Source organism: Sclerotinia sclerotiorum, genomic scaffold (assembly GCF_000146945.2).
Source record: "Sclerotinia sclerotiorum 1980 UF-70 scaffold_15 genomic scaffold, whole genome shotgun sequence".
Taxonomy (NCBI): domain Eukaryota; kingdom Fungi; phylum Ascomycota; class Leotiomycetes; order Helotiales; family Sclerotiniaceae; genus Sclerotinia; species Sclerotinia sclerotiorum.
Genome location: NW_001820821.1, coordinates 672,141 through 694,050, shown reverse-complemented (window position 1 = coordinate 694,050; position 21,910 = coordinate 672,141). Strand labels below are relative to the sequence as shown.

At 41.6% G+C, this 21,910-nt stretch overlaps 8 protein-coding genes across 8 annotated transcripts; 3 read left to right on the top strand and 5 right to left on the bottom strand.

Moving 5' to 3' along the window:
* Nucleotides 1–56: 56 nt before the first annotated feature.
* On the bottom strand, nucleotides 57–1,066 carry SS1G_10326 (hypothetical protein; the record flags this gene model as incomplete). The annotated part of the gene is made up of 3 exons (XM_001588729.1): nucleotides 57–493; nucleotides 688–930; nucleotides 1,000–1,066. The coding sequence occupies 3 exons, from the start codon at nucleotides 1,064–1,066 to the stop codon at nucleotides 57–59; spliced, it is 747 nt and encodes a 248-aa protein (XP_001588779.1).
* Nucleotides 1,067–1,639: 573 nt separating this feature from the next.
* Nucleotides 1,640–3,069, bottom strand: SS1G_10325 (hypothetical protein; the record flags this gene model as incomplete). The annotated part of the gene is made up of 3 exons (XM_001588728.1): nucleotides 1,640–2,703; nucleotides 2,763–2,911; nucleotides 2,960–3,069. The coding sequence occupies 3 exons, from the start codon at nucleotides 3,067–3,069 to the stop codon at nucleotides 1,640–1,642; spliced, it is 1,323 nt and encodes a 440-aa protein (XP_001588778.1).
* Nucleotides 3,070–4,623: 1,554 nt separating this feature from the next.
* Nucleotides 4,624–7,456, top strand: SS1G_10324 (hypothetical protein; the record flags this gene model as incomplete). The annotated part of the gene is made up of 3 exons (XM_001588727.1): nucleotides 4,624–4,761; nucleotides 4,999–6,665; nucleotides 6,790–7,456. 3 exons carry the CDS (start codon nucleotides 4,624–4,626, stop codon nucleotides 7,454–7,456), a joined length of 2,472 nt encoding a protein of 823 aa, XP_001588777.1.
* A 2,677-nt stretch (nucleotides 7,457–10,133) lies between these two features.
* Nucleotides 10,134–10,539, bottom strand: SS1G_10323 (predicted protein; the record flags this gene model as incomplete). The annotated part of the gene is made up of 2 exons (XM_001588726.1): nucleotides 10,134–10,201; nucleotides 10,293–10,539. The coding sequence occupies 2 exons, from the start codon at nucleotides 10,537–10,539 to the stop codon at nucleotides 10,134–10,136; spliced, it is 315 nt and encodes a 104-aa protein (XP_001588776.1).
* Nucleotides 10,540–11,713: 1,174 nt separating this feature from the next.
* Nucleotides 11,714–12,064, bottom strand: SS1G_10322 (predicted protein; the record flags this gene model as incomplete). Its single annotated transcript, XM_001588725.1, has 2 exons — nucleotides 11,714–11,758; nucleotides 11,891–12,064. The coding sequence occupies 2 exons, from the start codon at nucleotides 12,062–12,064 to the stop codon at nucleotides 11,714–11,716; spliced, it is 219 nt and encodes a 72-aa protein (XP_001588775.1).
* Nucleotides 12,065–13,381: 1,317 nt separating this feature from the next.
* Nucleotides 13,382–13,642, top strand: SS1G_10321 (hypothetical protein; the record flags this gene model as incomplete). Its single annotated transcript, XM_001588724.1, has 1 exon — nucleotides 13,382–13,642. One exon carries the CDS (start codon nucleotides 13,382–13,384, stop codon nucleotides 13,640–13,642), a length of 261 nt encoding a protein of 86 aa, XP_001588774.1.
* A 2,217-nt stretch (nucleotides 13,643–15,859) lies between these two features.
* Nucleotides 15,860–18,328, top strand: SS1G_10320 (hypothetical protein; the record flags this gene model as incomplete). The annotated part of the gene is made up of 2 exons (XM_001588723.1): nucleotides 15,860–16,601; nucleotides 16,863–18,328. The coding sequence occupies 2 exons, from the start codon at nucleotides 15,860–15,862 to the stop codon at nucleotides 18,326–18,328; spliced, it is 2,208 nt and encodes a 735-aa protein (XP_001588773.1).
* Nucleotides 18,329–19,901: 1,573 nt separating this feature from the next.
* On the bottom strand, nucleotides 19,902–21,856 carry SS1G_10319 (predicted protein; the record flags this gene model as incomplete). The annotated part of the gene is made up of 6 exons (XM_001588722.1): nucleotides 19,902–20,561; nucleotides 20,626–21,118; nucleotides 21,166–21,293; nucleotides 21,349–21,462; nucleotides 21,518–21,655; nucleotides 21,752–21,856. The coding sequence occupies 6 exons, from the start codon at nucleotides 21,854–21,856 to the stop codon at nucleotides 19,902–19,904; spliced, it is 1,638 nt and encodes a 545-aa protein (XP_001588772.1).
* Nucleotides 21,857–21,910: the final 54 nt, after the last annotated feature.

Genomic DNA, 21,910 nt, shown 5'->3' with positions numbered 1-21,910 from the left:
CATCCCTTCCCTTCCCTTTCACAATCCTCCAACCCTCTCCTCTCCCCCCTCTTCCCTCACTGTAAATTAACAAACAACCCCCCATCCACCAAAAGCCCACTCCCATTAACATAACCACTCAACTCCTCACACGCCAAAAAAACCGCCGGCCCCGCCAAATCCCCCGGAACACCGGTCCGTCCCAAGGGAATCCGTCCTTCCATATATTTTCTCTTCTGCTCATCCTTCAAATCTTCCTCATTTAACTGCGTCCTAATCGTCCCTGGCAACAATGCATTACAACGAATTCCATATTTCCCCAACGCGCACGCCATGCTTTGCATGAGGGATAAGACTCCCGCTTTGGTGGGTGTATAGTGGGTTTGTTGGGCGCCGCCTACGAGGGCGGATATGGAGGAGATGGCGACTATGGCGCCGCCGGGGGGTGATTGGGTGGACATTTGACGGGCGGCGGCTTGGGAGGTGTAGAAGGCGCCGTCGAGGTTGGTGCGGACTGTGTGGGTGAAGAGATCGGGTTCTAGTCTTTTTTGGGGGGGGATTTGTTAGTTTTCTTTCTTTCTTTTTCAATCACTCTATTCCCATTCCCCTCTATTCTCCCCCTCTCAAGATAACCAACCAACCAACCAACTAAAAACCCAAAGAACACTCACTCTAAAAATTCCGCAAACCGACAAACCCCCGCATTACTAACAAAAATATCCAATCGTCCCCATTTCCGCACCGCCTTTTCCACCAACTCCTTCCCCGTCTCCGGTTTACTAACATCTCCTGGTACATCCAACAAAGAACCCGCAAGCGAATCCTCCTCTAAGAGAGATTTCGCCTCTTTATGAAGGGATTCCAGATGTGGAATATCGGAATCAAGACCTAGATGATTAACTGCTACATTACAACCTTGACGAAGATACAAAAGGGTAATTGCGCGGCCGACTAGAGGAAACAAAGGGTGTTAGTTGAGGGGAGATGTGAGAGGGAATTCTTTGAAATTGGGGAACGAACTTCCTGTTGTTCCGCCGGTTATTGCGGCGGTTTTGCCGGCGAGAAGGTGTACGCTTTTAAGACTCATTTTTTAAATGTATAATGTGAGAAAGAGATATGTAGATGTGTAAGTTTGTAGAATTTGGATGTATATGAGGATGAAATGAATGTTATGCTGTTTACTGGGATGGTGGGGTATCTTGTGGTTGTAGCTCTGATGAGTATGTTGAAGTGATTGTTTTTTCGTCAAGAGTTGTGGATTATGTGAAATCAAGGTAAGTACCTAGGTAAAGTTGTACAGAGAATTGAAATACGAATATGTTACAATTAACAAGTATATTCGAATAAATTCGCGTCTTGTTGTAAATGAATTGATAGCTTCAGAAATTAGACCCTTGTCACTAGTAAAAGGACCCCGCGATTCGGTTTCTCGATGTAAAGACCACCGAAGCCAAAATGGTATTCCCAAACGTGGGGTAAATTGTTCATCCACTTGTTCTCACCTAGGTCCCATTATGTTATACACTCATTTGAAGATATCGCTATCACTAGTGACCTTAAAATGGGATCTTGGAAAGTTTTAATTATGCTAAGATAGATGATATTGTATTCAAGAGAAAAATGATTAAATGACTAATATAACAATCGGCTATAATCCAACCTATGAAGCTGACAAATTCTTGATCTCTTCTACCACTCCATTCACAATACCCTGATCTGCAGATTTCTTTTGCCCAACTGCTGGTTGACCAAGAGGTCTCTCTGGGTTTGGTGTTAAGAGATATTGAGCTGGAATAAGTCGTGCAGCTGGGTTAAGTGTCAAACCAAAACCTGGCTTGTCGAGTTGTGAAACATCAAGATATCCTTTTACGGGAATTGGTTCATCCAAGAATAAATCTCCAAAGACTGGTAGGACACTCTTCCCATCTGGTGAATTTGCAAGGTACTCTTGGAAGGGACAATTTGTTTGAGAGACCACGAAATGATAACTGTAAGGTCCACTTGCATGTGGTACTACTGGAATATCATAAGCAGCTGCCATAGCTGCAACTTTGAGCAATTCCGTCATTCCTCCAAGCCACATAACATCGGGTTGAATGATATCCAAATTGCGACCTTCGATAAGTTTTCTGAAACCATATCTCGAGTATTCATGCTCACCAGTGGTAAACTTGAGTTGTGGGTGAGCTTGTTTGATTTGTGCAAAGCCATCAGTGTCATCTGGAGATAGACACTCTTCCCACCAGTTGATATTTAAATCTTTGCAAGCTGCAGCAATTTGAATAGTGTATGGAACATTGAGACTCATGTAGCAATCCACCATGAGCGGAAAGTCAGGGCCCACACTTTCTCTGTGTTTTTTGAGGAATTCGACGTTCTTCTGAAGTCCCTTGTGACCCTCCTCTGGGCAGTATGGCAGTGGAACTTTAGCACCCCAAAATCCCATGGCCTTCGCGGCAGTAGGTTCTGGTCCTGTGCAATAGAAGTCCAATCTCTCTCTTGTGGCTCCTCCAATCATCTTGTATACTGGCTCTCTCCTAATCTTTCCAAGTAAATCCCAGATCGCTAAATCAATAACTGAGATGACGGCAACGGGAAGACCCTTTCGACCATAAAACATTGAACCTCTGTACATTTGTTCGAATAAATGATTGGTATCTCTTGGATCGGCACCGATGAGAAATCTTTCGAAGTGTTGGTGAACTAACCAACATGCTGGTGGACCTGCGAATATGTAATGAGCTTCAGCCCGGGTGATGGGATATTTTTTTTTGGTAATTTACCTCCAAATCCTGTCGCAAATCCAACTGTGCCATCTGAACCTTCTACCTCAACGCAGAATGAACCTAGCACATTGATACCCCAACTTGTTCTTGATGCTCGGTAGTTTTCCCATCTTGACATAGGCGTGGAAATTGGTGTGTCAATTAGCCTGATGTGAATTAGTACGAGCCATAAGATAATTGTCTGATGAACTTACCAATGACCACCTTTGACATTGTGATAATCTCCCCCAGATCCGACGCCGTCCACAACAAATGTTCGGACGGCTTTGATAGATGGGAAGCTGCGAGCTGATGAAGAAGCCATTGTGATGTGGAAGAAAGGAATAAATGTATTGACTGTACTGGAACGGGGAGCAAATGGAAGTAAATAGTCAAAAGAAAAGCCAGGATTGTATTTACCGTTTACCCATGATTGATGGACAGAGCGGTTACTTTGTACCTCAATTTCTAAAGAAACACCTTGGCGGGGTGATTATTGTTTCCAAATCCACCGGGAGAATATCGACCGAGCCATTGTTGATGCGGAATGCAAGTCAATCTCATAACCTGAGCGGTTATAAGTCTGTGCCTAGGAAAGTATTGATTATGACTTGGCATGTGAGTTAGTTATTGATGTGGGTGATGTTTGTTGAAGATGTTCTTTTCCGGTCATTGTGTGCATTCTTTAGGTTTGAAAGATTTCTTGTATAGTGATTGCGATGCGAATGCAGTAGGATTTGTTTTGTTTGAATCCATATAGAAAAAATCTCTCCATGACTCTTCAAGACTCTCACATACTTCACTACTCAGCTCAAATGGTCGTTATAAGATGCAGATATACTCTTCCTCTTGTCTTTTTTCGCAGGTACCAAATGGTACTTTAGGTGCATATGTGCATTTCTCTCGCATGCCAATGATTTAGAATAAATGAAGAAAACTGGCCATACATACATCTATCTGTCACCGTTGCATAACCAGTACAGGCCTGCATGAATGGTATGATTACGATTGCAATTGATCAATGATCGAGTCAGCTGGTGATGGTGCATCAATATTGATCGATAGAAAGTTACCGTTACCCCACAACACGTAATCGAGAACCCCTGTCTCCTGTCTATGTCGTTTTAGGGCATATTTTGAGGTTGAATTGACCAATTAGATGTTGCAAAATTAAATCGAATTTGATGTTGAATTGAAATTCCTTTTATCCTTTTTCATCTGTCTGATAACCTTATCTTTTTAAGTTTTTTTAAATAGTTTTTTTTTCCTTGGTGCTAGAGTAACTCGTAGGTATTTTACTGCCCAGTGATAGAGTGATAGATTCTCGGAGTCACGGAAGCACCAAGGATTACTGATGTTTATCCCAAGGCTTCAAAGGATTCATGGATAATATAATAAGAAGAATAAGATTTCACCCCCATCATTGTTCATTTTCATCCTAAGCACGTGCCCCCCACATGCTCATATATATTTTTTTTCTCTTGTCCCAGCTTTCTCTCACCTCACTTGCTTCTGGACTAAAAAGACCCCACCTCCTCGCTCATTTAACACCGAGCTTGCCCTTCCATTTCGTTCCCATTTTCACCGAGACCTCGACTCGAGACAAGGTTGGTTATCAATTCTATTATCATTTTGTTATCGGATTCTGCTTTCGGCTTCTATCTTCTATGGATAGTCAGCAATCACCTAGAACGTCCTTACGTTCAGGTGTAACTCAACCCGAAAGTGATGGGGACAATGATCAATCTTACAGCGGGGAGGAGGACAGCATTGATGCAAATGGAGACGGTCCTCGCAAAAGGCAACGTCGACCAATGTCTGTTTCGTAAGGAATTATGTTTCATTCTTTCACCTACCTTCCTAATCTTAACACCAATCAATGGATATCCATGATGATTCCTCCATTACTCTTCCGGTCAAGGAATCGGAAGATGATCCCCCAACCAATGATACGAAAATTGTTGGACATGATTGGCTGACGTTTCGTCGAAGGTGTGAGCTATGTAAGCAAAGAAAGGTACGATATATCAAATCACAATTTATTAAACCTTTCTTGATGGAAGATCGTCAAACTCTTGTCGCTCCACTCCAGTCATAGTTTGATCAAACATACAAATGATGATTGATGGAATCATATGCGTTACGCAGAAAAAGTATTTTCTATGTGTCTCGGAATGGGTTCAACGATTCACTCCAAAGTCTACAAACTGAATTTTCAATGTTTGAATACATATAATAAATCTGACACGAACAGGTCAAATGTGATCGCGGTCAACCATCATGCGGATGGTGTAGTCGCAATGGTGCCGTATGTGAATACAAGGAGCGAAAGAAACCCGGATTGAGAGCTGGGTATGGCCGAGAACTGGAACAAAGATTGGATCGACTCGAGGATATTCTACGCTCGCATGCTCAAATCTTGGAATCATCTTTTGGTCATAACAGCAATAGAGTCCCCAACAGTGTTTCGAGCGATCACGGTACACCACAAAGTATTAACAGCTTCAAACCAAATGAGGGGCTCTCTAGTCACCGTGTAGGACATGTTGCTAGAGCCGAGACAGCCCTATTTCTTCAGAAGCCTTCCACCTTTGGGCAACGAAGTACATCCATGGATTTTGGACATTCAATACCTCCAAATACCACGATGCCATCTATCCATAGTGATATCTTTCATCAGCAACACACCCCGGGATCACAGGGATCTCATTTATCCATGGACATGCAACAACATAATCACTCAATATCAACCAGTCAAGCACCGGACTTCTATAGTACGAACCAGCCACCCCTACAATCACCAAGCTTGAACATAACTCAAAACTCAAGCGACGTCTCTTCCGACCATGCTCTCCCACCATATGATCTATTATATGCACTAGTTGATCTCTACTTTAAGTATGTCAATACTTGGTGTCCAATATTACATCGAAGATCGACGCTGGACTCTTTATTCGGTCCATCTGCTTTGGATGAATCAGACAAAATACTTCTACATGCTATTGTTGCCACTACTTTGAGATTTTCCACGGATCAACGACTGACCGAAGAAAGAAGGCGACATTATCACGATATATCTAAGCAAAAAGTATTATTATATGGACTAGAAAACTCCTCGGTCAAGGCTTTACAGGCTCTGGTAATTCTGGCCTTGGATCTGGTGGGCAGTAGTAACGGCCCACCTGGATGGAATTTATTGGCTCTAATTACGCGCTCGGTAGTTCAATTGGGACTTTCTGTAGAGACTACTTCCTTCTCCGTGTCGCCAAACTATCCTTCAATCTATACACTTCGAGCAATGGTATTGCCAGAGCCTGAGAATTGGATTGAGGAGGAATCTCGAAGGCGACTCTTCTGGATGGTATATCTTCTGGATCGATATGCCACAATTGCTACAGCTTTCGAATTTGCCTTGGATGAAAAAGAAATTGACAGAACTTTACCTTGTCGAGACGATCTTTGGAATAAGAATCAAAATGTGGAAACAAGATGGTTTCGCACGAGCGAAAGGACGGAATACGATATTGACAAACCCGAGAACCTTGGCGCATTCTCATACTACATCGAAATCCTTGGTATTCTTTCCAGAATTCACAAATTTTTGAAAAAGCCAGTGGATATCAGTGCCTTGTCTGACGTTGAACAATGGCAAGGCGAATATCGAGAACTAGACAATATGCTCACTTCATGGAAATTCAATCTGCCTGGTGATTATGGAAACATGGCAAAGCTTTTTCAACCAGGAAGCAATAAATCCATCAATTGTGGCTGGGTCATGTTACACGCGACATATCACACGGCAGTAATACGACTTCATTCATCGGCTGCTTACCCTACCACTAGATCGCCTATTTTTACTCCTTCGTATAGTGCAAGTCAACGTTGTCATGGTGCAGTTGAAAATATTGCAGCATTAGGAGAGTACGTACTTTTCCTCGTTTAATCTTACCTATAAGCTGGCATAAGAGCCAAATATGACTCAATTCTCTTGGAAACCTGGAGTTTACAAAACATTTTTCTTGATACGTACTGACACATGCTATAGATATGTTGTTCAAAATAGCATGCTTCCAAAATTAGGTCCACCATTTGCGTTCACGCTTTGGGTAGCCGCTCGATTACTTCTCGTACATGGCTCAACCATCGAACACAAACTCAGCCCCCAGATTCAATTCTTCGTCGACACCCTTCGAGAAATGGGTAGTTACTGGCTCGTAGCGGAACGCTACACAACCATTCTCCAACGCGTGCTTGACGAACATCGTGATAGTGAACATGCCGCCGGTACGAATGGTGAACGCGTCACTCCTTCCTCGGTCAAGATCCTAGCAGATATGAGAAGATGTGCATATGATTTAGATTTTTTAATTTCTAGACAACCTAAATATGTAGGACTTTCCCGAATGCCTAGTATTACACCGGCCAGAACACCTGCTCCTAATGAATTGGAGTATTTGGATGTTTTTGATTTTTTTAATGTTCCTCGATTACCTGTTATTCCGGGAGATCCTTCTAGTTCTGCTCAAGGAAATGGAAATGGGAATGGGAATGGGAGTGGGAATGGTGGGAATGGCATGGGTGATGTCCAAATGCCAGAGATGGGAAATGGATCGAATGAATTTAATATCACGAATTTTATGGTGGATGCTAACTCGGATTGGTTTATTAAGAATTTGAAACATGGGATTGAGGGAGGTCAAAATAATACTTGAGGTATGGTATGTTTGAGCGTGGTCTTTGTCTTTTTCTTTTTCCTGAAAAGTATCTAAAGATGGAGTTGGTACAAGAGAAGAGAAGAAAAGAAAAAGAGAGAAAGATTTCTTTCGCTGAAAGCTATTAGCTTTCTTTGTACATAGGTAAAATTCGTGCAGATATAATATACCCTCTGGAAATGGGTTGAGCATGTTTATTAGGGTGAAATACGGATGGATGATTCAAAATGGAGTATGGGATGGGATAATCATAGGGGATTAAATATTAAATTGGGAGAGGGGAAATTTTTGGATTGGATGGGAATATAGCTAGTAGGTAACTACCTAGGGAAAGAAGGTGATGATGAGAAGATGAGAAAAGAAAATAAAACGATATAAAATAAAAAGAATCGAATTGAATTGAATGGATCATGATGTTGATTAATTAATTACTCTGTGGGTGGATAATGTGATTTTTAGTTGTAGTTAAGTAGGTTATTTATGTTAGTCTTTTCATTTTGTTTATTCCTTTAGTAGTAATATTAATAGGTATTGATATTGATATTGATATTGATGTAGGATTATAAATATGTTAGTAAGTAAATCTATAAATTTATAATTAGTAATTAATGTTAAATCTGATAAAATTATAAATGGAAAAGAGATAGAAATTTTTAGGTATATTTAGTAGGTAGTATATAGATATAAATATAAATTTTGAGAGGTTAAAGATTTGGAAGTTTGTTTGAGGGGTGGAGGGGTGGAGGGAGGGAGGGATGGATGGGGTATTTTGGTGCTTTGATGGGATGGATGGATTGATGGGATGGGTTGATGGATAGGTAAGATTACTTGGGTATCTACTGGTATTGGGTTTATTGAGACCAGAAAGAGCATCAGATTGAATTGATTGATTCTCTAGCTAAGCAGTTAAGCTGCGAGTATATATTCAAAAAATGAAGGAATAAGGTTAGGTATTCAGCCTTCGGAATTAAAAGTGCTTTGAAATCAAAATATTGAAAGCAAACAAACAGTATACCAAAGAGGAAAGAATGAATTAAAAGTTGAGTTTTGTTTGCTCCTTATATGCATCATGCAATATATATGCATATGCTGCCAAGATCCCAGGAGGTCAACAACTGGTTATTGGGATGGTGAGGATGTTGGGGATGTTGGGGATATTGGGATGGATATTGGGATGGATATTGGGATGGATATTGGGATGGATATTGGGATGGATATTGGGATGGATATTGGGATGGATGGTGGGATTGTATGATGTGATGGGTGGTGCGATGGGGGTTTGTGATTGAGGTTGCGATTGTAGAGTATAGCGTATTAGTTTCTTTGGAGTTCTACTTGCACTTGAGTAGTAGATACCTATCTAGCTAGATATTGAGATGTTGAGATGATGGGATTGAGATTGGGATTTCGTAAGACTCAGTAGTAGTATCGCTTAGATATATTAGAATCGAACCAGTATCTAACTCACTAGTTACTTGTGATGCTATACTATACTTTCGCAGATTCTCGAGTACCTATTTCATCATGGGATATGGTGTGATACGATACCTATGATATCTATGATATGACGCTAGCTAGACCAGTAGACCGGTTCAATAATACCGGGTTAGTGTACTAGGACTAGGGATAGGGACTCTGTAATCGGTCTCGAATACCTACAGGGATCCTCAGGGATCTTCAGGGATCTTTGGAGTACCCTAGTTGAGAGTGTGGCTGAATGCCGGTAGGCCGTTTGTTTCGTTGTTGTTGTCATGGTGGGTAATACTCCGTAGATGATGGGTGATGGATATGGATATGGGATGTGGATTGATGTAGATGGCATGGGTACTGGTAGGGATGAATGGGTTCATCGGTAAGAATTGCTTACCTAGGTACATACCTACCTAGTTAGTATTAACAACACTATCGTCAATTGCGAATCTATCTCGTTCATATCAATGGATTCAATTGTCACTACCAGTAGGTTACCTATTGATATCTAGATAGAGAGATATATATACCTAAAAATCATCACCCCGAATCGAATTCACACGATGCCTTTAAATTTACGTCCATTCTCACAATAATCCAAAGCATAACCTACCTACTAAATACCTAACTAATACAGTATTCGCATTTCCAAACGACCGAGGCAAGCTTCTCTTCCTATCCCATCCCATCCCATCCAATCCATACCATGCAAAAACGCACGCACGCACGATCAATTAACTCGTTAATCCCGAAAATCTCCAGCCATGTCATATCATGTCATATCTACAATATTCACCTCGTGATAATTCTCGGAGTCCCCGTGATACATACATACATACATACATGTAATGTACATATCTACCTTGGTAATGTACATACAGGATACATGGATATTGCGATATAACAGAGCGTGCGTAGCGCGTAGCGTAATAATTACTCCATCCATTCATACCATAGCATACTATACTAGAAAACAAAAGCTTCTTTCGTGATCAAATGACATAACTGCAAAACTACGAGCGCTAATACTAGTACTAGTATGTGTGATAGGGATGTACTTTAGCTAGCTAACCTTAATAGTGGTCTTATACTGCACGGTGACGAGATTCCAATTGCTAATTATTAGTAATACCTAGGTTATCTACTTGTATGTATGTATGTGCGAAGTGCGAAGGACTGGGAGAATTGGAGGTGAGGAAAGGTAATGTCATAGGTGAGCCACAATGAGGCAGTGCATTCCTGCTTGCTGGTGGGCCTTGCTTGCTTGCTTGCTTGCTAGTTTTGTTAGCACTGTTAGCATGGATTATGTAGTGGGGATGCATGTGGGTGGGAGGTTTGAGTTCGGATTTCAGATAGGTCGCCTTACGAGTTCCGGTTTTAGTGCGAGGCTGAATGACTTGGTGCGTGCTGGATGGTGTGGGAATGGGTGGGAATGATTGTGTGGAATGGGTGGATGGTGGGTGGATGGTGGGTACGAGCGAGGCAGATTTTGGGATGTTTTGATGTTTGATGGTGATGAGTGATGAGTGATGGATGATGAGGGGTTTTGGTGAGTGAGAGAGGGAGGGAGAGAGATTAAAGATGGTTGGAAGTGAGGGACTTGTTATGATCATGTAGGTTTATGCAGATGGTTATTTTAGGTTGGGGATTGGATCTTAATTAGTTTACTGGAGGAATACTACAAGCAATTGTTGAAGTTATTGTTTACATATGGAATTGATCGATATCAATGTGAACATGACTAAGAACATGACTATAAACATAATGATTGAAAATAACATCAAAAATTGTACATATCAAGAATCTACCAAATCTAGAATATGTTTCAGAATCAAGAATTCAAAGCTTTGTGTTTGTTTGGGTTTGTTTCATTTCAATACATACCTCACAAATCTCTAGCTACCTGATAGCTAGTAGCCTCCTATTCTAGATTTGAGAAATTTATGACTCTTTCCCCGAAACCAGATCCTGTAACCGGACACGAACTTTCTTGGAAGAGCTGTACATACATGATTGTTGCTTGGGAATGTGGTCAGTGAGTATGCCTGATTCAGCTGAGTATATTTGCTTTGTATGGGCATGGGAGATGGAGATGGGTGATGGGTGCTTCCCCTGTTGTGAGGAATCCTTCGGTACGGTTTGGGTTATTGACTATTAATGGTTGTATGTATGCATGTATGCATGTATGCATGTTTATACATATGGACATCTGAATAAAGGTTTCTATAAATTTCATAATGGGTTGATATAAGTCCTAGGCAGTTAGATTATGGGTGATTGTGTAGGGATTGGGATGGAAAGAAGAAGTGCATGATTGACAATTTTCCGGATATGGAAATGTAGATTTACGGAAAAGGGTTAGAAAGCTCAAAATAGATCGGTTAACTAACTATAGTTACCTCGTTCTAAAACGAGATGGAAATCGATCAAAGTGCGTCCCGTTGACAATAACTTACTATATTTACAACTGAAATCAGTTGTTTTACAGTACGAGCCATCTGTCTAGGCGGCTGAATACCATTTCTCTTGTGGATTACGTACAGATGTGAATGATGTTTAGTAAAACGATCATCGTCAAGGTGCAGAATAAGAATGTCTCATTCTCATTTGTCCGGTACTTGCGATGATGGAAGATTGATGGATCTGACAGATATTTTATGAATTCATCATGTATTAATGTATTATGCTCTCTTCAACGGCTTTTATTCAAGTTCCCATTTGATAAATATCGGACATTCAATCTTCTTTGGGAATATCAAACATTAATAAATTGAAGAGGGTCGTTATTCATCCAATCATATTATTTCTTTTCCCTCTAGGCGAGACATGGCCCTGGTTATAAAGGTTCAAGCTAATGATTTGAGTGGGGAAAAAGCTGAATTTAGATTTTATTGCTGACAACATTTTTTTTATTTTTCCCATCTTCTTCTTTTCCTGTTCCATCACTTCATCACACACACAAACCTGGAAACGATACTGCACTGCACCGCACTGCACCGCACATCCAATTTCTATCAAACTTTCTTGGCTGACCGACACATATTCATCCAAGGATTGAAATCTGGCAGCTCGTACCTTACTTGCGGTAGTGTAACTGTCCGGTGATCCATCATCTTTGAACTTATCCTTGTCAAACATTCATGGCCTTCAACATGGGGATCGTAATGAGTCCCGCGGCAATTTGTTACCTTTACGCGCGATCCCAATCAGGGTCCTCGTCTTCTTACTCCGTACTATGACTGCACTATTCTCTACTTGGGTCCTTTCATTACGATGAATCTATTTCCCAACTCGTCCACCGACCGACGGCTGACTAAACTATACCTACTTTTGCGTACTTCACTTATCCTGGCAATGCTTACCGACTATTCAATGTTGCTACAAACATTCCTTCCCGATTCCTCCACCTTCGTTCCCGTCCCCATTGCACTTCTATTTCTGACTATACTCTCCCGTCACTGACTATTAGCCTCCCCCCGGCAAACTATTATGCTTTCACATGATCCTAATCCACCCTGCTCGTTATTCTTATAACTGTCCTTTCTCTAAACCGAGATTATCCAGAGAGCCTACATGGTCCTTGCCATTGTAGAGGACTCTCGACCAGACCATAGTGGGTATCTGTCAACAATGGTGGTGTTTTTTCCTGCACAGCCAAGGCTTGAGTACACGTTCCACCATCTTATTCCTTCTTTAGCTACCTGCTGCCATATCCCGGTTTACCCGTCTTAACCTAAATCGATCTTGCGTAGATCAATAATCCCGACCTCTCGGAACTATCTCAGACAGAACAAGTACTTGTTACTTAGTCGAGGCTGAGGCTTTACTCAGCGCTTTCAAGGTTTCTATTTCAGCCCATCCATGAGAGACCTGGTTTCCTTCCATATACCATGTCTCGATCGAGGTGATGGTAAGCCACTTCGTGGTGGGAGACCATCCGTTTGGGCCTTGGTTCGAGATGTGAACAGGCATGGCTTTCTTTCCTTCCCAGAATGTCTGTACTGAGGCAGATATACTTCCAACTCTCCACTGCGCCTACGACTCATCGTCTCATCCCATGTATAGGTTTCCTGCATGTTTGTTGACCTGCATATCCTAGATGCAGGTTCACTCACCAGCCCATACCCACTGCTGCCTTATTTTTCATCACGGGAAGACTCACCCATTCAAGTGGCAGTGATTATAAGGCAGTCATATTCCTTCGATCAATGACTCCTACCTTTGCATCACAAGCTTCATCATCTGTCAAGTTAAGACTTCCTTTGTCCAGGCATCATCTTCTTTCAGTCTGCTCGTTAATATATTTCATTGCCTCACCTCTCGTTGATCGCATACTTTTCATTGTCTCTTTACTCATCTTAGTTACCCCTCTATCATTGCGACCAAAACCCGCCACGCTATATACAACATACGAAATCGGCAACTACCAGCCTTAAACTCAAATCATCATTCAACATGTGCTACCTCGTGGTCGAAAGATACTCAGTTTGTCGCTGCCTCTACTACCAGCACAGCGTTGATATGTGCGCGGCGTATGGTACGCAAGGCCATGGAATTCAAGAGAGAACGGTTTTGGTCGGATATGCTTGCGAAAAACACTCCTCAACACACCAATCATACCAAGATCCATATGCGCGAGAAGACTACTCAGACTCTGGATATCACACAGCCAGTCAAAGTTCGCATACACACTCATCTAGACAATATCGCAGATGAAACATATTGTCTTCCACAACCGGCTGTTCAAGGCAATTGCGACCTCTTGTGCGCTTCGAATTCGACCATTGGATCACATATCTCTTCTCATTCCGTCCCAGAACTTCTTCCGCTCCACCATCTGAACTCACACTCCTTTTCACCGGTCACAACCGAGCAACCTCTGCCTCTAAATCATGACCGGAACCGCGCGCGCAATCTCCACGCTTAATACTCCCACCTTGAGAATTATAACAATTACGATCGAAGAATGAAAACACGCGATATTATGACTTAGGCATGATGGTTATATATATACAAAGAAGTTCAGCCTCCGTTATTCATAATTGGAGAACACAATCATTGAAGGCTTTGGCATTGTATAGCGGATTTCATGCGGCATAGCGTGTTGAATATTTGGTAGATTGGACATGGCGAATTTGTCTAGGCACTTTTTTGTCTATAATTGTTTTTTCTGTTTTTTCCTTTCCTTTTACTTACACTTGTTTTTTGGGAGCATTGGGAAATGGGAAATATACCTGGTGTTTGGGAGGGGTTATTAAATTGGGTTTTTTGTGGGGGCAAGTATCTTAAGGCGTCATTGAGTACTTGGATCTGTGATTCATATATTGGTTGATTTGTCGAACAATTCCTTTTGTTCTCTGTACCTAGGGGCTAGACTCCAAGCTCAGGTAGCAATCTTGTTCTAATAGGTTGGAAGAGGAGAACTTGGTCTCAGAGGCTGCGCCTACTCGCCTCATCTATTTAGTTTTTCTTGGGATATTTTGTTTGGTTCTGATTTTTTTGAAATTTTGTTTTAGAAAGCACATGTTGAGCATGTGTTAGAATTCTGTATCCTACTCACAACTCAATCCCCAGATAGACTATTCAATACTGGATATTGGAGTATGAATTTGGAGGGATAGATAACACAGGATGTTACAGTGTAGAAGAGGATAGTAAACCGGTTTTACAAGTTCTTGGAGGTTACGGATTTATGGATTATGGCTAATGTGGATTATAATATCGAATGGGGAAGGCGGAGGACGAGAAATGGTTTGAAATTGGTTTTTTGGGGGTTTGTTTGTAGAAATTCAAATTTAAATAATTATATCATATCTTCCATTTGAAACTGAACATTCGTTAGTCATATCTTTTGCATGCATGGCTTGCATGGTTTGATGCTCATGTGATTTATTTTGTATGCATGTCTATATGTATGTAAATGGAATGATGCGATGGGATTTAGATTTGGGGGATGTGGGATAATAGGGATAACAGGGATAAATATATAAGAAAGTATTAAAGTTGATGGATGTAGATTATTGATTATATGTGACCAAAAGGGTGTTTATAGACCAGCAATTGTATTTAACTTAGAATCTACAGGTAAAGAGCACCTGTAGATGGGGATAGCTACTCTATATATACACAAATGAATGGCCTAGCCGCAATGGCTAGGCAAAAAGAAGTCATATTTATCCCTCCAATGATCTTACTTTACCGATAACCATTGATACCTAGTACTTGTTCGGGTCTGATCCTCCGACCACCTAAATCGTATACTAATCCCGAGTAATCGTATCATGTGTGGACATGGTTAATGTACCTGAGGTTTCTTATATAATAAGGGTGGGAGGAAAGCAGGGGTTTCCGTGACATAAATTTATAATTAAAATTTAAGAAAATTATATTAATAAATAAGTAAAAAGTTATTAATAGATAAAAATTATTTTTTTGAATATAAAAAGATAATCCAAAAGAAAGATGGTCTAAAAGTGAAGTATCAGACTTAACTTTAAATATATGCGGGGTTTATCCGCGTGGTACCCCGTGCTTGTGACACGTATTTATGTATGTATTTGACATCGCCATCGCCGCTCAAAAATAGCCTTTGGGTGTGTGATGTCTCGCGTTTTAAGAAGTTGATGAGGCTGCTCATTTACAGGAAGAAATCATGCTCTCAAGCGGTGATGCACGATTCTATGTGATTCGTCCAGCGAATCGCCCTGTTGACTCAAGGCGAAGACAGTAAGGCGAAATTGATGTCGTCTTCATTCTGCTGTTCAGAATGGCTCCACGTCATCATTTAATAATGATATATAATAGCATAGATGAACACCTCCTACGTTGATAAAAGAGGTGAATACATTAATCTTCAAGGATGCTTGTATTGTCATACAAATAATTTCCACAACGTTTATATAGGTACTGTTCGTTTTTGAAAGACCTGTTATCATGGACACGACCGAGGAGACCTCAACAACAGGTCTGACGGAGCCTGATCGTCTTTGCCAACCTTGTATCGACTGTGGAGTTGCCCAGCTATTGGATGACCTTCGAGATAACGTACCTCTAAGCCGTAATCGGCAAACCATGGAGATCGAATTTTTCGACAGCGATGACGATGACAACGAAAAGTCCAATGACGGTTTTGGACTGTCCGTGATTCTCGGCATAAATTCAGAGCGAAGGATCACCGTTGGGACAGCGGCGAGTATTCGAGACCGTGAGGGTTGCCCGGTCTGCGATCTCATCACCCATATCTTGCCGTCAGAGTTCCGGAACGAGCTGTCAGGCTCAGAAATCATCTTGCATCTACCGAAACCCGGGCTACCAGAACCTCCATCGGTCACTACTATCAGTACCCATCAAAGAAAAGAAAGTGAAATCGAAGGCCGTAGCAGAGAACAGAAGCTGTACATCACCACAATAGTTAATGGCACGTATCTTACATTTGGCTGCATCCATTTTGCCACTCCTGGATCAGCCAAGACGACAGCGGAAATCTCTGATCATGGCCGGCGAGGCATCATAAAGCATGAGATCTGCTTTCAACCAGAGATGTATCTTCTAAATATTCTCAAGTTGTACGATGCTGTTGAATTGCTCAACGAAGACATTCAAAAATTGAATTCGAGCAATAATGAAGAAAAGGAGGCTGCTGTTACAAATCTGAAACTAATATCGAAGGTTATGGGTGAAGCTGCTTTTCTGACAGCAATTGGACAGAAGAAGATGAAAAGCAGTCAGAAGGGAAACGAGAGTGACCAGGTTTCAGAAGAATACAACGAGGAGAAAAAATACAGCATCGAGGAGGAGGAAAGCAGTATCAAGATAAAGGAAGAAAGCGATCAGGAGGTAGAAGAGATCAACCGAGAGAAAGGAGAAAGCGACCATAAGATGGAAAAAAGCAATGAAAAGACCATGATTGGGATAGACCCATGAGAGCCATTATCAGTAGCTATCCTCCAAGCAGCTTCCCAACGTACCACGGTGAGCCAGGATGTACAGGTTGGTCCTGCGCTCCAGATCCTTTTGATCGATGTTGATGAGAACAAATTGGTCGAAACAACTACTTCAAGGAAGTATCTAGCCTTGAGTTATGTTTGGGGCACAGGAGAAGTCTTTAAGATCACGACCGATAAACGCGCAGAGCTTGCAGAAGAGGGTTCTCTGAGTCGTGCCAAACTCCCAAAAATCGTCCGTGATGCTATTTCTTTCACAAGGAAGTTGCAACAACGCTACTTGTGGGTAGATGCTTTGTGCATCGAACAAAATAAAGACTCCATGCAAAAGGCCACCCAGATACAAAACATGGATGCGATTTATGGAGGTGCCTACTTGACTCTGGTAGCATGGACAGCGAAAAGCTCTGACTCATCTCTCCCTGGTATCTCGGACTTAGAATCAGACTCAGAGTTTCGTTACAAACCACAGATTATTCGAAGAGAGGTGAACGGACTTCTTTTGGAGAACAGATTGTCAGACGACTTGATGCACCTGGACGATTATGCGAAGATATCGCATTACGAGACTCGTGCATGGACCTTCCAAGAGAGGATCCTGTCGAGACGATGTCTCTTCTTTCATGAGAGAGAGGCCTTGTTCGTGTCTGATATTTCAAAAAATAGCATTGGTATCACCTGTGCCGGATTCGGTCCCAAAAGCAGATGCAAGGGGTGCAAGGTGATGGATGTACCACCGAAAGGACATAGCATAAACACGGCTATTTATAGCTTGATAAATGCCGGCATTGTGTCAACTGCACCCCAACTCGAACAGTACTCATTCTTTGTTGAGAAATACATGGAGCTTAATCTGACGATGAAATCCGACCGGCTCAATGCTTTCCAAGGTCTCCTGTCTTACTTGAGACCAGATATTGGCGATACCGTGGCTTGCCTACCGATTGCGTGGTCACCTCGAGTTCTTCTCTGGGGCTGTGTGCCCGGTGAACAAGAACCAGTGAGGAATGTTTTGTTCCCTAGCTGGTCTTGGGCAGGCTGGGAAGGTAGGGTAACATACTCGGCCTTTTCTCGTAGTGATTGGGAATTCCACATCCAAGAGATCCGTGGATCAGCATCGCCTAAGAGCTATTCAAGACTCCTATGGACCGCCGGAGAAAACACTATATCAGACGAAGCAGACGCATTGGTCCCTCATGCCTCTATCAAAATTCTGAACTTTGAAGCGGACACCGTCGATCCAGCTTCTGGTGTGGGTAGCCTCCCTGTGCCCCCAAATAATCACATATATGTCTTGTTGGCCGTGGGAATCAGCTTCGAGGTCTACCATGACAAGCGCGTTAACGTATTGGAGGTCAAACGGAACGGTGACTGTTTCGAGAGAGTGGCCTTACATCTTTTCGAAAGGGACGCATGGCAGAGTGCGACAATACAGAAACGGTCCATTTACCTAGGATAATGTAGACTCGATGATTTCCGGACCACGTTGTAGTCGACCAAAGCCGCGACACCCGAATTTTGTGATGGGAGCTTTTTCTTAATGCGAAATCATACTACACTATTTATTTTATTGTTGTTGGTGTTTCACTATCTTTATATGCTTTGAAAGGTCGATATTAGTAGTCGTCTAGAAATCGTAGCCTCAATAATCAACCATTCCCCACATGATCGGTTCGACGCTAGCGTGGGAGCCGTCTGTGTTGATGAAGCAGATCGTCACGTACCCCAGAGTATCCCACACGTCGCGTCACCGTCTGATCTGCCCTACCAGGCCTGCTCCACGGAAGATCAGTGTTAGCTGCCGTAGGGCGAGTATCACTACTGGGTGAAATTTTCAAGTTCGAGATGATTGTCCTACTTGCATGTATAGATCGAGATGTAGATTAGTCCGCCGATAGCGATCATCTATAGCTAATAGATAGAAATGATGTTGAATATCACGCTATTCCGTAGTTTAGTGTGATATCCTCCGTATTCTGTACATATAGAGCTCTATTCCCCCCACCACTTAGACTTAGAATCTAATTTGCCTTGTCGCTTCTATTCTAGTACTATGTCTAGTACCTGTAACGTTGCTGTACTAAAGGCAGCGGCTGCCTAAGGTTCGTCGATTGGTAGTTATGGGTTAAGGTTTTATCAGTTGGTATTCACTTGAAAGTGAATTCGTTACTAGATCAAGTAGAACGTAGGTAAACTAATTGATAACTAAGTTGAGCACGAAGCTCCTAAACTATGAAACTACTCTGACTATATAATGAACAATAAAGGGAGCCCCCAGGAGCTTTCTGGCTCTTTAGGGCTCCTAGGGCTCCTTATCACGTGACTCCTTTTTATCCTAGGACACTAATCCTAATGGTGAATGGTGACAAAAATCTTTAATAACTTTTTAATAAAAATAATAAAAATAATAAAAATAATAAAAATAATAAAATGTTACGAGGTTTGCCGTCTAGATCACGTGAAAGTGCTCTAGGCTCTCGAGGTGGTTTATAACTAGGCGTCAAGCAGGGACTTAAAGTAATGACAATAATACAATTCGTAACTAATAGTAGAGTATACTAAATGATTGATCTTGAGCACGAAGCTCTATACAAAGGAAATTCATCTAGATTATATAGACCTTCGTACCGATGGCTACTCAGTAGGATCAGTGCGGCTCAGTACTGAGCTCACTGATCCTTACTGAGCCAGTCACGTGATATTGATTACACGTGAGTGTTTCCTGTTACTCGGCGTAACAGAATATTCCTTTTAAAGTATATATATCTCTTCAATTAAGAAATAAACTATGTATATAATTTATAAAATGTTACAGCGCAAACTAATACATTGATTATAAATTTTAATTTTGATAATAGAACGTAATCGAGAACTCTCATCTGAATATTCAATTCAAAGTCTAACTAAAACAACAAAATGAACGAGCATCCAGAATTCGATAGCCCGTCTTAAAAACCCCTGCGCTTATAAACACAAAAGATCATAACACAACATCACCCATTAAAATTCTACAGACAACCTCTCAAATTCTATTAAAACGAATCTCTAAAAGTCGATCCAAAATCCGCCGCAAAGTTAAATGTAACATCAAGACCCTTCCCACGAGCAAATTCCACAGCATCTGGGCTCACTTTATCGCAACCTCTCAAGTTAAGCCGCTTGATGCCCTGATCCACAAATTGTTTCACGGCAACACCTGTAATTTTCGTATAGCTAATATCCAGCGTTTTGAGATTTGGACATTTCTTTACGAGATTTATAAGGTTTTGTTCATCGTACTGTAGATAGCTGACGTGTAATTCTTCGATACTATCGCATGAAGGAAAATCATGATGAGCGACAGCATAATCCCCGACGAGTCGACTTCCTATGAGTAGGCGCTTTAGATTTGAAGTGCTTTTGATTGTGGAAACAATCAGGCCTTCGGTAAGTCCGGTAGTCTCACAGCTGAAAGTTTCCAGAAGAGGAAGAAGAAGGGTATCGTCTTTCTGATTTGATAATCGCAGGTTCTTATCCAGCGCAAGACTCTTGAGTGTCGAGGGCAGTAATGGAAGTATTTTCAAATCGCAATCTTTGAGTTCAAGATCTTTCAGACTTCTGAGCTCGCTCAAATTCAGTGGTGCGGCACTTGCTAAGTAAAATCCTTGCAAGGCTAAGGTTTGTATATTTGGGACTGATTCGATTAAGTTGTTCTGTAGAAGAAATTAGAATCAATATATTAGGGGCGTATAAAAGATAAAGCTCTAGAATTCTTACCAACGGTATGCCAATACTCTGATATCTCCTCACATACAAAACCCGCAGGTTTTCTAGCCTTGGCCACATGCATGCGGAGTCCGAAGAAAGACAACTGACATTAAAAAATTTAACTTCCTCAATTCTTGCTTGCACCTGCCGTAACGCTTCCAGGAGAGTCCGAAAAGAGATTTCACAGCCACGCGAGTTCAGATATCGCAATGACTTGGCTTCGGGGAGTGCCGATATTAAGGATTCTCCAATGATTCTATGGCCGTGTAATGTAAGGCGTTGCAATTCCTTACAAGTTACAGTGAGGTATCGCAATTTTGGTGCAGCGAGTGTACCATTTCTAATATTAGCTTCATATAGGGTATACTTTGATCTTTTAAGGTATGCCTTCAAAGCTTTATGAGAGATTTCAGTTCTAACATTAGTCATGTCGAGGATAGTCCAGAGTTTATGAGAAGATTCTAATACCCGCTTCCATGACTTGCTGACAGTCAAACACATCCTAATGACCGTCAGCCAAAATCGACAAAGAAGTTATTCTTGACATACACTCGTTCTCGAATGGTAAGTTGTTGGGCTATCATTTCTGCCAATTCGAAGGGCAGATATGCGAGCGGATCTAGTGATTTACTCGGGGCCTGTGATGTTTGCAATTTGTTGAACATGGCTTGGAGAGTCTTGAATTGAATGTTAAAAAAGCAATAGAAATCTATCAAGAATACCAGAGCTTACCACACGGTCTTTGTCAGTGTCAACTTTGACCTTCCTAAGCCCACGCTGGTAGATTTTCAAGGCAAGTTCATGCTCTCCTTTGAGTTGTAGAACTTTTCCACATCGAAGATAGCCCTAGAGATTTGATCAATGACAACAACTCATTTCCCAAGTGATGACAATAACTCACTTTCGAAAGTTCTGGCTTTAATTCAAGCATTTCTTTCGCATCTTTAAGAGCTGACTGTAATTGATCCAGCTTCTCAAATGTAGCAGCACGATGATTCAAAGCAGTGAGTAATAGATGACCAGTACTGATCTTCACGGCCTGCATATAAAAGTCAGTATTTGAAAGTTGCGATGTTGATTATGTTCTGGAGAAGAGATGACCGGCTAGCACGTGCTAACGAGAAATGATGAATACCTCTGTGAATGCCACCAAAGCTCCTTGATAGTTCTTTTTCTGGTAACGATGCCGTCCTTTCTCCAAAGGCCCCATTCCTTCCTCTCCATAATAAGCAGGAGGCATGTCGCTCAGTTATATTAACACAAATTATGAATGGAAATTATGTAGTTGTCGATC